The 14,739-nt window shown below is 44.9% G+C and overlaps 1 protein-coding gene across 2 annotated transcripts in view; it reads left to right on the forward strand.

The window, feature by feature from the left end:
* The window catches only part of LOC140425032 (uncharacterized), a 45,915-nt gene that overhangs the window by 22,312 nt on the left and 8,864 nt on the right, over positions 1-14,739 (forward strand). For both annotated transcript variants that reach the window (XM_072508820.1, XM_072508819.1), the window contains exon 2: positions 9,154-9,233. In XM_072508820.1, coding sequence (XP_072364921.1) covers positions 9,154-9,233 — 80 coding nt within the window. The remainder of the gene's footprint in view (positions 1-9,153; positions 9,234-14,739) is intronic.

Raw genomic sequence — 14,739 nt, forward strand, 5'->3', positions numbered from 1 at the left:
GGCAACACGTTCATTTTAACCGCCTGTACCTTACCCGACAGTGACAGAAGGAGACCATCCCACCTTGCCAGATCAGCTTTCACCCTCCCCACCAAACTAGAAATGTTGTACCTACGGGAGCCCCCTCCCCACCACATTTACACAGTTAATGCAGAGTTTCTGCAGCTCTTCAGCCAAATTTGCAGTGGACCCATGGAAAACCCCTGTGGAATTTCAACTTCCTCCTTACCTTTGATTTGTATGTTTCCTGGTGTTTTACTTTGAATCCACCAGCAAAGTATGCACATGAACATGATGCGCTGTGCCATAAGGTCAGATGTGTAACATGATGTAAGGCACCGCATATTTAATGGTTATTTCTTTAAATTCTGTCTAACTTTAAATAGAGCTTCAGGTGGTTGAGTTTTATGGTTGTTTAGCAGCTTCAGGTGAGAAACAGACATATTCTCAATGATTTTTAATTTGTAGCTCGGTGTGATGTCTGCAATGTGGCATTTTCTCCTATTATTCCCACTCATCATTATTATTTGTTTTATTTTTGTTAATTTGCTCAAGCGATTCGTGGAATCTTCTGATAAGTCCTCTCTGATCCAATGATCTCTCCTGTAAAATATAACATCGCATACGGAATTGTGTGTTCACGCAGTAGGCTGCCAAGTCCGCCTTGAGTTTGGCTGCCGAACTTTGGTTTAACATTCCACGCTGCAGAACTTTGGGAGGACTGAAGAAATTAAAGAACGATTCATTTGGCATAGTTTTCATAACTGTTCTGCGAGTGCTTTGACCTTTGTGATTCAGTTTGGTTTTGATTGTTCTCGTCGTTACATTTTTGCCCTCTTTCCAGTCAATTTTGCAGCCTGTGCATGCTATGATTTGTGGTTCATTAAAGGATGATGAGAGCGGCCGCGAATCCAACTGATACCCTTTTGTGATCACCTTATTTGTGAAATATTCATTGCGTTCGAACTTAACCTTCAGAGTGAAGCTCCATGGCTTCCAATACTCCGTCCATTTAGCATTCACATCTTGCAGATGCTTTGATACAGGCTCGTCATGCTCCCATATCATGCCACTGAGCTCATACACTTTCTTAAATTGTTAACCAGAATTGCGGAATGCTCGCTGGCTGTTCCATCTCCTCGTCTGATTTATCGTCCTCCCCCTGGATTTCTGCCGAATCCTCATAAACCGTGCACGCTGTAATATCTTGTGGGGATTTGTAGTATTCAGCTGGCCAGCCATCTTCTGGGATGCATAGTCACTCAACTAAATTCAGGGATTCACATGCTTCTGCTCCTAGGATGGACTCACGATTTGTGTTTACAATGGAGAATGGCACAATATGTCTTTTATTGTGCACCTACGCTTCTAGGACACATTTCCCCATTGTCTCAAACTCATTTCCACTTTAATCGAGTAGCATCCTTGACCTTGTTACAACTGTCGGCATCACCCGCAAATCATGCAGATCACTCAAGCTAAGGAGGTTTTCCTTCGCTCCAGTGTCAAGTTTGCACTTCACCATCGTCTCATTTAACCGTACTTGAATGGTCCATCTGTTTTGATGGTATCAGCAGGGCTGTAACTGTCATTGCAGTCAGTCACCAAAATGTCCGTCACGCCCAGTGTAGGACTCACTGTGTCTGTGACCGAGAGTGAATCCACGAAGAACAAGCCATCAAGGATCATCTTATTAACCGCATTTATCAACCACAACTGATCGAATAATCTACTGTGGACCTCCTGGAGAACGCACTGAGCACTGTTTCACCAAATGACCAACACAGCCACACCTGAAGAAAACTCTTTCAAAGGCCAGACATTTCCGTGGACCATGTCGAGTGCCACACTTGTGGCACAAGATGGCAGAAGGGGTTTGTCGCCCAAAATGACCACCACATCAAGACCTCTTTTGTTTGCGGTCTCATATCTGTGCGCTCAAGATGGTCGCCCACACTGAGACCACGTTTCTTAATGACGTGTGTCACAGCACTAATGGCGTGGCATCTTCCTCTGAGTTGGTGGCAAAATTAAGTGAGCGAAGTGCGCTGTTTTGCTGTGCAGGCACCTCGTTCGCAAGACACATTTCAATGTGGCGGTCTGACTGAAGGCATTCTTTCTGGGTACACGTACTAACTAGATTACGTTCACATGCTTTGCCATCTTTCATAGAACAATACTGTTCGAAGTATCTTAATGCTGCATCGCAGCTTTTGTTCTGCTCTTCGGCACTACAGGCAAATGTATTATCTAGTTCTAATGCCCGAGGACCTACCGCCGCTACCAGCAATGCAGGAAGCCTGTCTTCAGGCTGTGCCTACAGACCTAGGGCTAAAAGATAGAGTCGGAATTGCTGCAAATGTTTTTGTACGTTACCCATGAACCGGAGGTGGCGGGGTCTCCTTGTACCGTCCAACTGCATTAAGTCGCCTCAGATTGCAATTCACCAGATCAGTCTGTCAGCCAAATGCCTGGTCACTGCCATCGCTATTTTTAAATCTTCAGCATTCATGGTACCATGTTGGTTTGGTCTTCTATACCTTGCAAAGGAACCACCAAACACCTTGACTTGTCCAAACCAGGATCTTTATTGAATCACACGTGGTAAGATAGCAATCTGTTACAGACACGATATCTTTGTACTCCTCTGGAACTACACCGAGCACGATTGTTCACCTGTATGTCTTACTACCATCTCCTACAACCTTCTGGTGATGGCTGAATGTGTCTCCCATTATATGGGTGTCCCTGGTCACATGACCACAATCTTGAGACAGCATGGGGTGTCTGCATCGCCACCTGCTGGTTGGAGATCATACACCATCCATCTACAATGTTGCTTATAGGCATATTACCACAATAAACAGCGAGAGGTCTGGATACACTTATGCAGAAAGTACCAAACTTAATTTAATTGAGCAGATTTCCTTGCATTGGCATGTTACTATGGGTTGTTTCTTAGTTTTATTTTCTCCAAGTTCAGTAAGTTGATCTAATTCTAGGATTCTCCCTGTCACATAGACTCCATTTTGGACCAGGATGATTTCTGAACCCTGAAAGCTATTTGATTCAGGTCAAGAGCAGCCCAGAACTTAAATAAATACAGAAGTGCAGGTCTGGCAGCATTTATGGAGAGGAAACCAAGTAAAAGTTTGTAAGTCAGATATGATGACACTTCAGCCCTAATCTTGTTCCCAAGGTTCTAAACCTTTTTCTAGATCAGTTTTAATCTCTTTCCATGTTCTGATATTGATCAGATTAGCGGGGATTTCAGATTAGCGGGGGTTTAAGAACCGTAAGAAAAATTCCAGTTTTAATGTAGCAAACACTTTGTTGTTTAGAGTGGTGTCCCCACGGCAGCACGGTGGCGCAATGGATTAGCCCTGCTGCCTCACGGCGTTGAGGTCCCAGGTTCGATCCCGGCTCTGGGTCACTGTCCGTGTGGAGTTTGCACATTCTCCCCATGTTTGCGTTGTTAGACTTTTAAGTGCTGTTGTATAAAGAATCAAAGGTTCTGCTCCTTTTCACAAACACCTTTATTTTACATAGACTCTGCACATCACATCACCTGACACAAAGGCCACCTGAAGCCCCTTTATATATCAGTGTCAATTATTGGATACTTAACATAAATGAGACAACTAATTGGAATCTCTCAACCCATTACTTAAAAGTCTTCCCTTCCTTTGGAGAAAAAAAATAATTAGGTGAAAACAAAATTACAAGAAACTCAAAAAGACACGCAATTTCCCCCCTTTTTTTTACATTTTGGGAAGAAAATAAACAGTCACAGAAACAGGCGCCCTTCATTAACAATATCCAAAAGTTTCTGTGAACTAGCCCCTCTTTTTGTAAAACATCTGACAATTGATAGATACTGTCGACCCATTTAATTTTTGCTATTTCCTTCTGTCCAACATCTGCTTCAAACTTGCGATGTCTATCCAACCCTGATTATCTAAGGTTTCTTCAAATCGCCTTGCCACAAGTCTGGCCTTTGCCTTATAAGTTCCATCTGGAAGAATCTTTTCCGTGTAAATCCATCTGTAGGCTAGAGCTCTTTGTCCCCTATCGGGTACTTGCGTGTATACCCCAATTTCACTCCAACTATGCAGTTCTTGCTGTTTGGCATCTTTGATTACTTTCTCATCTAATTTATTGGAAGCCACCAAAATCTCACGTGCATGTGGGCTTTACTCCTATTAGTATTCGTAGTCTTACTCACGTTCCGAGATCTTGATAAACTACGTCCCCTCTCCCACCTGGTATCTTGTTCTGTACTGCTACTGCTTGATCTTTCCCTTCTGCTGTGGGATGTCCTTTCAATAGTTCTCGACCTTTTCCTGCAGACCTGTTCATTATCCGATGTACTATCTGAACTGGCAATGCGTTTCTGTGCCTTCCATTTTTGAGCTTAGTGTTCCCAATCCATTGGCTTGGCTCCTTCCCCTGAATGCTGTACATTAAACCAATGTTTATACTTTGCAGTGGCCTTCCCTGCTCTACTAATAACAGTTGCATCCTTCCATTAACTAGACTCTTCAGGCAAGTATGTCACTTTTGTACCAACTTTTGGCAGTTATCCTTTCGGTAATATGGCCTGTTCTCATTCATCAGAAGTGTTATGTTCCTCTACAGAAACCCTGCCTATATCAGTTAACTGGTCCTCATAGTTCTGTAACACGTGCGTATCAGGTGACCCTGGTTCCTCGTCATGTCTGTCTGCTCTGTCTAAATTTGAAAATTTGTAGTCTGTACCCATTATCCTTGATGAATGTACCCTAACAGTTTGATTGCCATGTTGCAAAATAATTGTTTTGCCATCTATGCCTATGATCTTCCCTGGACCTTTCCATTCATTAAAATTGTCTCTCTTATTGTATACTATGTCTTCTTGCTGAAAAACGGTATTTGATGGACGTACATTATGCCTTAAAGCTCTGCGAATTCTTTCAGAGACTTCCGCTTCCAAAAAAGCTTTACTGCTGCTATGTAATGCATTTAAATGCTCAACAAAGGCAGAGCTAATTGCAGTCCCTTTGGGGACTATAGCCCCAACCATATGCAATGAATTCTTTCCATGTACCGCCCATGCTGAAGCTGCATTTAGCTTGCAATTCGGCCTATCTTTCAAAAGTTTTCAGAGCATGTCATCGATTACGACATGGTTTCTTTCACAGACACCATTACTAAATGGGCTTTCCGCAGCCGTATTCATAACTGTGATATTCATGTTTTCACACACATCCCTAAACTCATCATTAGCAAATTCTCCCCCATTGTCCGCAAGGAATTTTGCTGTTGGGCCCATTCCTGTCCCTATCCAATTTTCCACGGTTTGATCCAGAATTACTCTCTCTTCTTTACTTCATACAATCATTGATTGACTAAATCTGGTTGCTAAATCTACAAAATGCAAAATAAATATATTATTGGCTTTATCCCAGATCTTGAAGTCCATGGCCACAATGTCGTTAAAATCCCTGGCCAAAGGTAGGGTTACTATCGGTCATGCTGGTGTCCTTCTGTACTTCCTACAAACTTCACAGCGATCACTAACTTGTTCTATCAGTTTAGTTCATCCCTTAATAAATTTTTCAGCCTCCGAGGAGACAGATGTGCAAATTGCCTAGGCAGTTTTAATACAAGCTTTTTATCAGCTAAAGTCTCATTTTCAACTGCCATTAACACATCCTTAACAACTGTACTTGAAATATTATTTGTCAGTCATGGAATACAATAGTGTCCCAACTGTGTAAATTGTAAGTCCACCGTCTTTTCAAAAACTGTTGCCTTATCCTGTTCCATATCCAGTTTCATGTGTGCTTTCTTCATCGATGGTCTGCTCAGAAGCAAAGGTGTCTCACTTGATACAACATCCATGCTAATGAAATGATTCACTCCGGCAATATTGCAAGGGATCACCACTCTTTTCAGCGGCTTCAGAGTATTATCATCCCCAACCCTGAAACTTGTGGAACTTTCAAATTCCTTAACCTTGTTACGATTTTCAGCATTCAAGGACTCCAGATAACATTTTGACCAGTCAATTCCACACACAGTAGATGTGCAACCACTGTCCAATACAGCACAATTGAAGGATTCTGCAACCAACACCCTCATTACCGGCGTAAAACTGCTTGTTAATAGGACAATACCTTCTTTCTGGACACGATCTTTTCCTCTTCTGACTCTTCCATGTCATGTGTCGCTTAAAACACTATTATAATGTGTTGGACAGTTGAAAGCATAATGGTATTGAGAGTCACATCGAAAACATCGATTTATCATGCCCTGTGCATTTCTGGGGTTCATCTTCCTATTGTAGGTTCTAGCTGGGTTTCTGTCGTCTTAATTTCCGGGTACCGATCTCCTTCTATAGTCTTGGAACCTGTTTGTAGCCGTACGATTTTGCCATCCTGTTAGTAGTGTATCTTCCGTATTCTGCTTTATTGCAGGCTGACCTATTTGAGCCATCGGAATCGAATGTTTCCCCAGAAACTATTTTAAAGCTTCTGTCATCTGATCGAATAAGCTATCCTTATCCACAAACTGAACTCCTGTCAAAACCAGGAGCCTATCCATGTTGCTCACTCTAGCACAGTCAAGTAATTTAAAGGCCAACACAGACTGTGGAAATTCCAGGTTGTGTTTCTGCAGCCTTTTATATAGTCTGCCAAATTCCATTATATAGTCTTCAAAGGCGAAATCCTCTATTTTCCAGAGCCTATCAAATTCCGACCATGCTTCATACGCACTTAACAAGTCATCCTTTTTACAAATCTTATCCATATAATGTAAACAGTCTGCAGACCTTCTTCTGAGTCTAACTCTTCGAATTCCAGCTCAGAAAACACTTGCTCTGGATTTTACTGTCATAAGGTAGAGAAAGAGCCAATGCCATACCTTGTTTTCTCTTTCCCAAGACCTTAGTCCACATAACTACTGCACTTCTCCATTGGTCGTACAATCCCCTTTCAGAAAATAAGGGGGGGGGGGGTCATATCCGGCCATCTTTATCCTAGGTTCAGTCTTGTATCTTTTTTTTTCTTCTCACTCAATCCTTGGTTTGGTCTGGAAAAGTTGTCTCTTTCAACACTTCACATTTGCACAGCAACCATCCTCTGCTACTATTTGTTAGACGTTTAGCTGCTGTTGTATAAGGAGTCAAAGGTTCTGCTCCTTTTCACAAACACCTTTATTTTACTTTAACATACTTTGCACAAAACTCTATCATCACATCACCTGACACACAGGCCACCTGAAGCCCCTTTACATATCAGTGTCAATTATTGGATACTTAACATAAATGAAACAACTAATTGGAATGTCTCTTAACCCATTACTTAACATGCGTGGGTCTCGCCCCCACAACCCAAAAGATGCGCAGGCTAGGTGGATTGGCTACGCTAAATTGCCCCTCAATTGGAAAAAATGAATTGGGTACGCTAAAATTTATTTTTAAAAAAGAAGGGTCCCCATGTGGCTTTCCATTAACTCTCAATTATCCATGATGTTGTTGCACTCGAGTAAAGCCTTCACCTAAGGACAACCATCACCCTCACCTGCAACTTTATTTTAAACTTCAAACTCTAAGCACAGTTGATTGGAAGGTCTTGTAGGGCAGCACAATAGCACAGTGGTTAGCGCAGTTGCTTCACCGCTCCAGGGTCCCAGGTTCGATTCCCGACTTGGGTCACTGTCTGTGCGGAGCCAGCACGTTCTCCCCCTTTCTGCGTGGGTTTCCTCCCACAAGTCCCTAAAGACGAGCTGTTGGGTAATTTGGACATTCTGAATTCTCCCTCTGAGTACCTGAACATGCGCTGGATTGTGGCGACTAGGGGCTTTTCACAGTAACTTCATTGCAGTACTAATGTAAGCCTACTTGTGACAATAAAGATTATTGTTTATTTAGTTAAAAAATTCCACCCTTTACTACTGATTGGCACTGAATTAGGAATCTCACTCTGATGGTATAGGATGCCTGGTACAGGAAGTATAACAAATTATGTTGGTAAAGAATGGATTGATTGTTCCTGAAGAGCATTAATCTGCAGTTAACCTTGCGATGCTTGATTTTGGGATGCTCCTTTCTGGCATTAACGAAGCACAAAATGTTTAAATTGTTTACATTTGAAATGCACAAGATTATAATGCAGTACAAAATTGAGTGAGACGGCTTCTATGGCTAATGTAATCACAACAGATGTTCCTATCAGTTGCAATTAAAGAGCATGAGCAAAATTGAATATTGTGTACCTCCTGTCAGGCATTACCCATCATATCATATTTTGAAGAATTATCTTTGCTGCATATTTGCCTGGAACATGATGAAGCAATAGTCAAGTTCAACTGACTACTTGGAAGACATAATTTCTATACCAGGATGCAACACATGGGGCTGGATCCTCCATCGGTGGCGCACTCATGCCCACGGATTTCCCAACAGCATAGGAGTGCGCACAATGGGAAACCCCATTGTCCAGCTGCCGGGGCGGAGGATCCCGCTGCCGCTGTGGGCGCGCTGCACTAGAAAATGGATGCGCAGAACAGAGAATCCCACCCATTATGGTCCACCTCAATGCCCTTATCATAGAATTTACAGTGCAGAAGGAGGCCATTCGGCCCATCGAGTCTGAATCGGCTCTTGGAAAGAGCACCCTACCCAAGGTCAACACCTCCACCGTATCCCCATAACCCAATAACTTCACCTACCACTAAGGGCAATTTATCATGGCCAATCCACCTAACCTGCACATCTTTGGACTGTGGGACGAAACCGGAGCACCCGGAGGAAACCCAGGCACACAATGGGAGGATGTGCAGACTCCGCACAGACAGTGACCCAAGCCGGAATCGAACCTGGGATCCTGAAGCTGTGAAGCAATTGTGCTATCCACAATGCTACCGTGCGGCCCTTACTAAACTTGATCACATCTATGTGAAATGCCAAGGGAGGTAAATCATTAACTTCTAACAAGGCAAACATGTGGCCTAAAATTTCACTAATTCAGCTCTGAAACCACGTCCCCTCTTTTTTTTTTTATGTTCGGCCCTACGTAACCTATATTGTTAGAAACAATAGTTTATGTATTTTTAAATGGAATGTTGTGCACTTATATTTAGCTTCATGTTTCTAATTTATCTTGTCAGGTGTTGGAAGTGCAGCTGGACTTAATGGAAGTGCTCCTCAGCCACCCCCATACGATTTGAACCCACCACCATACTCTGCGGTACTGCATCAAACATCTATTTCCACTGTTTCAATTGTATTGTAATACAGTAAAGCAGACAGAAAGGAAAGCTAGTTCATGGGCTCTTGCAAAACCATTGGTATACTGACTCCTGAAAATTTCATTGCCAAGCCAATGCTAGATGGCAACTAAAATATATAAAAAGTTTAATTCCATAAAAACAAAGATATATGCTTTCACAACCTAATTCTGTAAATTAACTTGGGAAGCAGCTCTCTCAGAGTCCCTCACTCAGTTCCATCGAATATTAAAAATGCATAATTGGCGATTAATTCTTTGTATTCTCTGTCTTCCATGTATGTGAGAGTCCAGAATGTTTTTTAAAAATATTTTTATTCAAGGCTTGTTACATATGCACACAATATCAAAAGAACAGCACATCAACCTAGACAAACAACCACAGATCCCCGACCTCCCCTGATACCAACATCCCACCTTACCCCCCACTCAAACCCCCCCCCCCCCCCCCGGGTATTCCGGCACACCAAATACTGCCACCTCCAAACTTTGGGCCAACCCCGCACCCAGAACCGCTGGCATAACATCCCAGAACCCCCTCCGTCTTGGACACGCCCAGAACATGTGGATGTAATTCGCAGGGCCCCCCCCCCTCCTCCCCTGCACCCTCCCACATCTGTCTTCCACCCTTGCTCATCCTTGCCACCGTCATGTGGACCCTATGCACCACTTTTAAACTGAATGAGGCTTAACCTCGCACATGACAAGGACGCGTTCACCCTCTGCAAAGCCTCTGCCCACATCCTGGCCCGCACCTCCTCTCCCACTTCCTCCACTTACTCTTGATCTCCTCCACCGGAGAACCCTCCTTTCCATCAATTCTTTTTATATATCCAATACCCTCCCCCATTTCTTCCTCTGACAGAAGCTTATCTTGGGAAGGACAGCACCTCTCCCCTCACAAAATCCCTCACCTGCAGGTAGCTAGAGCCATTTCCTTTGGGCATCTCAAACGATTCCTCCAGCCCCGTGAATTTTACCCCTATAAACAAACCGCTAAAATACTCTATCCCCACCTGCCACCACCTCGAAAGCTCACATCCAACCCCGCTATGGGCGTCGTCTATTAGTGTCCACAATGACATGCCCAAAATGTTGCCTGCACTGACTCCATACCCTTAACGCAGACACCATCACTAGACTCACGGAGTACCTAGCTAACGAGAACTGAAGTAGTGCCAATAACCGAGCTCGCAAACCCGTTCCCATACATGATGCCACCTCCACCCGCCCCCAAACTGATCTCTCCTCCACAACCCATTTCTTCACATTGCAATATTCGCCGGCCAATAATAATTTATCAAATTTGGCAACGCCAGCCCATCTCCCTCGCCCCTTGCTCCAAGAAACCCACCTCACATGCGGGGTGTTTCCCTTCCCCACAAACCCCAAATTATCCCTTAACCTTTCTTAAAAAAAGGACTTGGGGACAAAGATAGGGAGGCTCTGGAACACAAACGAGAACCTGGGCAGCCCCGTCATTTTCACTGTCTGTACCCACCTAGCCAGCAATCGTGGCAACACATCCCACCTCTTAAAATCCACCTTCATTCCCTCCACCAATTGTGCCAAGTTCAATCTGTGCCAAGTTCAATCTGTGTAGCTGGGCCCAGCTCCGTGCACCTGGATTCCTAAATACCAAAAGCTCTCCCCCACCAGCCTGAACAGCAACTCCCCTAATCTCCTCTCTTGCCGTCTGGCAATTGATTTGGAGCACCTCAATCTCTGCCCCATGTTTAATGTATACCCCGAAAACCGGGCAAGTTCCCCCAAAATCTCCTTAATCCTTCCAATGCTGTCCACCGTGTCTGAGATATATAACAACAAATCATCCACGTATAGCGAGACCCTATGCTCGACGCCCCCCTCCCCACTCGATACCTTTCCAATCCCTCAACCCCCTAAGCACCATTGCCAAACGCTCTGTTGCCAAGATGAAAAGCAACAGGGAGAGTGGGCACCCCTGCTTCATCCCACGATGCTGCTCCCAATGTGGGGGGGGTCTCTGTATCGGAGAGAACAAACACAGACTGGGTGATCGCTTTGCTGAGCACCTTCAGTCTGTACACATTCAGGACGCTGACCTTCCCATTGCTTACCATTTTAACAAAAGACCCTGCTCCCATGCCCACATGTCTGTCCTTGGCCTGCTGCAATGTTCCAGTAAAGCTCAACGCAAACTGGAGGAACAACATCTCATCTTCCGGTTAGGCACGCGACAGCCTTCCGGTCTCAACATCGAATTCAACAACTTCAGATGATTAACTCTACCCCACCTCGACCCATTTGTTTTCATCCCATTTCATTTTAACTGTCTTTTACCATTTCTTTCTTTCTTGTCTTTCTTAATATATATTTAACCCCCCCCCCCCCCCAACTTATCCACCTTTCCTTGCCCTTTCTCCCCTTTACTTCCCCCTTCCCCTCTCCCACATCTACATCTGTCCATAGTTTACCCTCTGATGTTAGTTTCTCTGCTGTTGGCATTTCACGCCTTTTGTTCTCTCTGGGGACTGCCATTTGCCCTCTTTCCCCGTGGTTTCTGTGGCTATTAGCACCCCGTTTGCCTGGGTTTCTGTGGCTATGACTCATCTTTCATTCTACTCCACAGTATAAATATTTCCCACTTTCTGTCTGTTAGCTTTGACAAAGAATCATTGGACTCGAAACGTTAGCTCTTTTCTTTCCCTACAGATGCTGTCAGACCTGCTGAGATTTTCCAGCGTTTTCTCTTTCGTATGGCATTCGGGTGGGGAAGGACCGAAAAAAATCCACCTTGAACGGGAGCCACCAAATGTCCGCCCACTCACTCCATGTCCGCCACTGGATTCCCTAGATTTGTTTTTTAAGGGAGGGAGAGTCATATAAAGACAGTGGAATGAGATTTCCAACTTGCCCTAGACCTCCTTCTAAACCTAGTTACGCATGTAGAGTAAAGAGGTAGCTAGGTTTAACATAACTGCAACCATTCTCAATCCGTACTGATGACTGATTTAGCGAAGTAGAGACTTGCGATTCAACACAGATCACTGATAAATAGGCTAGATCCATCCTTGTTAACCATTTTACTATTTTGGATCCAAATTGATGAATTGGTTTTTTGATGCAGAATTTCCATCAGGCATTTCCGGGTCTCTGGTAGTGTAACTTGTCATCCATAAATTCTACTGGATGCCATTCAAAAAGAAGCAAAAGAACTTTGAACTTTTTTGTATTTCGTGGAGTTGGAAGAAGCAGCTATCGGCCATTACAGACTTGACCACGTTTCCCCTCCCCTTCAATTCCTACTGCCAAGAAATGTGCCTCTGGGCCTTGGCATGAAGAAAATTAATTAATTCTCGATGTAGTTTGCCTGATTATATTCTGCCCGTGGGCCCTTTTCACGTAGCTCTGGAATTGTACCCAGTTTGGGGAACTAAGCAATTTAGATTGCAGATTATTTGTTTAAATTTAAAGTGCCCAATTCTTTTTCTCCAATTAAGGGGACAATTTAGCATTCTGGACTTGATCAATTTCTCAGGGGAGGGGATCAGCGATAACCCCCTGCTTCTTAGGTTCTTAGCGGGTTATAGTTTGGAAGACCTCTGTCCCAACCGCTGTCTTCGGGCCCCTCTGCCACCATCCCGGACCTGTTTCCAGAGTTGTTTTCGGAGCCTTCCAGTGACCAGGCGGCAGGGGTGGAGCAGGCATCTGCACCACCGCCTCCCATTGGCCCAGGACCCCAGGAGGAGCCAGAGGAGATCCCGCCTGTCGATGATCCCGGTGGCGGGATCAAGACAGGCCCTGGGTTGGTAGGTGGGCCCGTGTCGCCCACCGCACTAGAGCAGTGGAGGATTCAGGCCCGGAGGGCAACTGTCGGAAGGCTGTCAGCCACCCTGTGTCGGGAGCGCAGAGTGCACATGATGCTACCTGCAGTGGGGTTCAGGGCTCACTCGTGCCTGACTCTGTGTCGCCCCTCACCCCCTCTGGGGGACTCCCAGAATCTGGCACATCTTATTTGAAGGTTCTTTTGTTTCTCTGCCTCCGTAGATAGTTCAGGCAGTGTCCAATTGGGCCCCCCTCCACCAACACCCTGACTCCCTCCCTCCCCATCACCTTCCTTTCTCCCCCCCCCCCCCCGCTCCTCCCCACTACCCCCCTTCCTTTCCCTTCTGTTGGTACAGAGGCGAGGGTATCTGGTCTCTCCAGCGCAAAGTTTAGTGCTTGTACCATTTGTTTTTTGTAGAAATGTGTTGTAAACTGGTTTAATAATCAGAGTGTCCTACACCCCCCCCTCCCCCCCTCCCCATACATTGGTACTGAGGGGAGGGTACCCTGTTTCTCCAACACAAAATGAGTGTTTGTACCGTTTGGCCTTGTATATATTTTTTACTGTTTTAATAAAAAGATATGGCCAATTCACCTACCCTGCACATCTTTGGGTTGTGGGGGTGAGACCCACACAGACACTGGGAGAATGTGCAAATTCCACACGGACAGTGACCCAGGGCCGGGATCGAACCCAGGTTCTCGGTGTTGCTAACCACTGCACCGTGTCGCCCCCAGATTGCAGATTATTTCTGATAACCAATAAGAATGATCTAAGTCAGCAGCAGCTACAAAGGTTTACCGTCTACCACCTTGGGCTGGATTTGCATGTTGGAGGAGGGAGATGAGACTAATCCTGCTTTTGCGATCCCACCTCCATCTCAAGTCTGCCAGCAAGACCGGCTTGGACTCCCACAAGATTCAAAGTAGCTTGGAGACGGGCCTGCTGCCGAGGCAGGAGTGGAACTGGGCTCAGTCCAAAATGGACAGGTTAAAAGTCCTCACTGTTTCCAAAAGCCTTTGCCTGGTTCTTACAAGACAATCAGCAGCTTATCTGTTGCAGTTGAAACTTCTCACCATCTGGCAGAATTAGGCCATTTTCCCCATCAAATCTGTTCTGCCATTCAATCATGGCTGATATTTTTCATCCCCATTCTCCCGCCTTCTCCCCATAACCCCTGATCTCCTTCTTAATCTTCCTTTTTCTTTATAAATTTAGAGTACCCAATTAATTTTTTTTGCCCAATTAAGGGGCAATTTAGCGAGTCCAATCCACCTAGCCTGCACACCTTTGGGTTGTGGGGGTTAAACCCACGCAAACATGGGGAGAATTTGCAAACTCCACCCGGACAGTACCCAGAGCCGGGATCGAACCTGGGACCTCGGCAACGTGAGGCATCAGGGCTAACCCACTGCACCACCATGCTGCCTTTTATCGTGCATTTCCAAGTACCCCGCAATCTCATCTTTAATAATGGACTCTAAAATCTTACCAATGACCGAGAGATCTAGGTGTACAGGTCCACAGGTCACGGAAAGGGGCAGCACAGGTGGAGAAGGTAGTCAAGAAGGCATACGGCATGCTTGCCTTCATTGGCCGGGGCATTGAGTATAAAAATTGGCAAGTCATGTTGCAGCTGTATAGAACCTTAGTTAGGCC

Source organism: Scyliorhinus torazame, chromosome 6, assembly GCF_047496885.1.
Source record: "Scyliorhinus torazame isolate Kashiwa2021f chromosome 6, sScyTor2.1, whole genome shotgun sequence".
Taxonomy (NCBI): domain Eukaryota; kingdom Metazoa; phylum Chordata; class Chondrichthyes; order Carcharhiniformes; family Scyliorhinidae; genus Scyliorhinus; species Scyliorhinus torazame.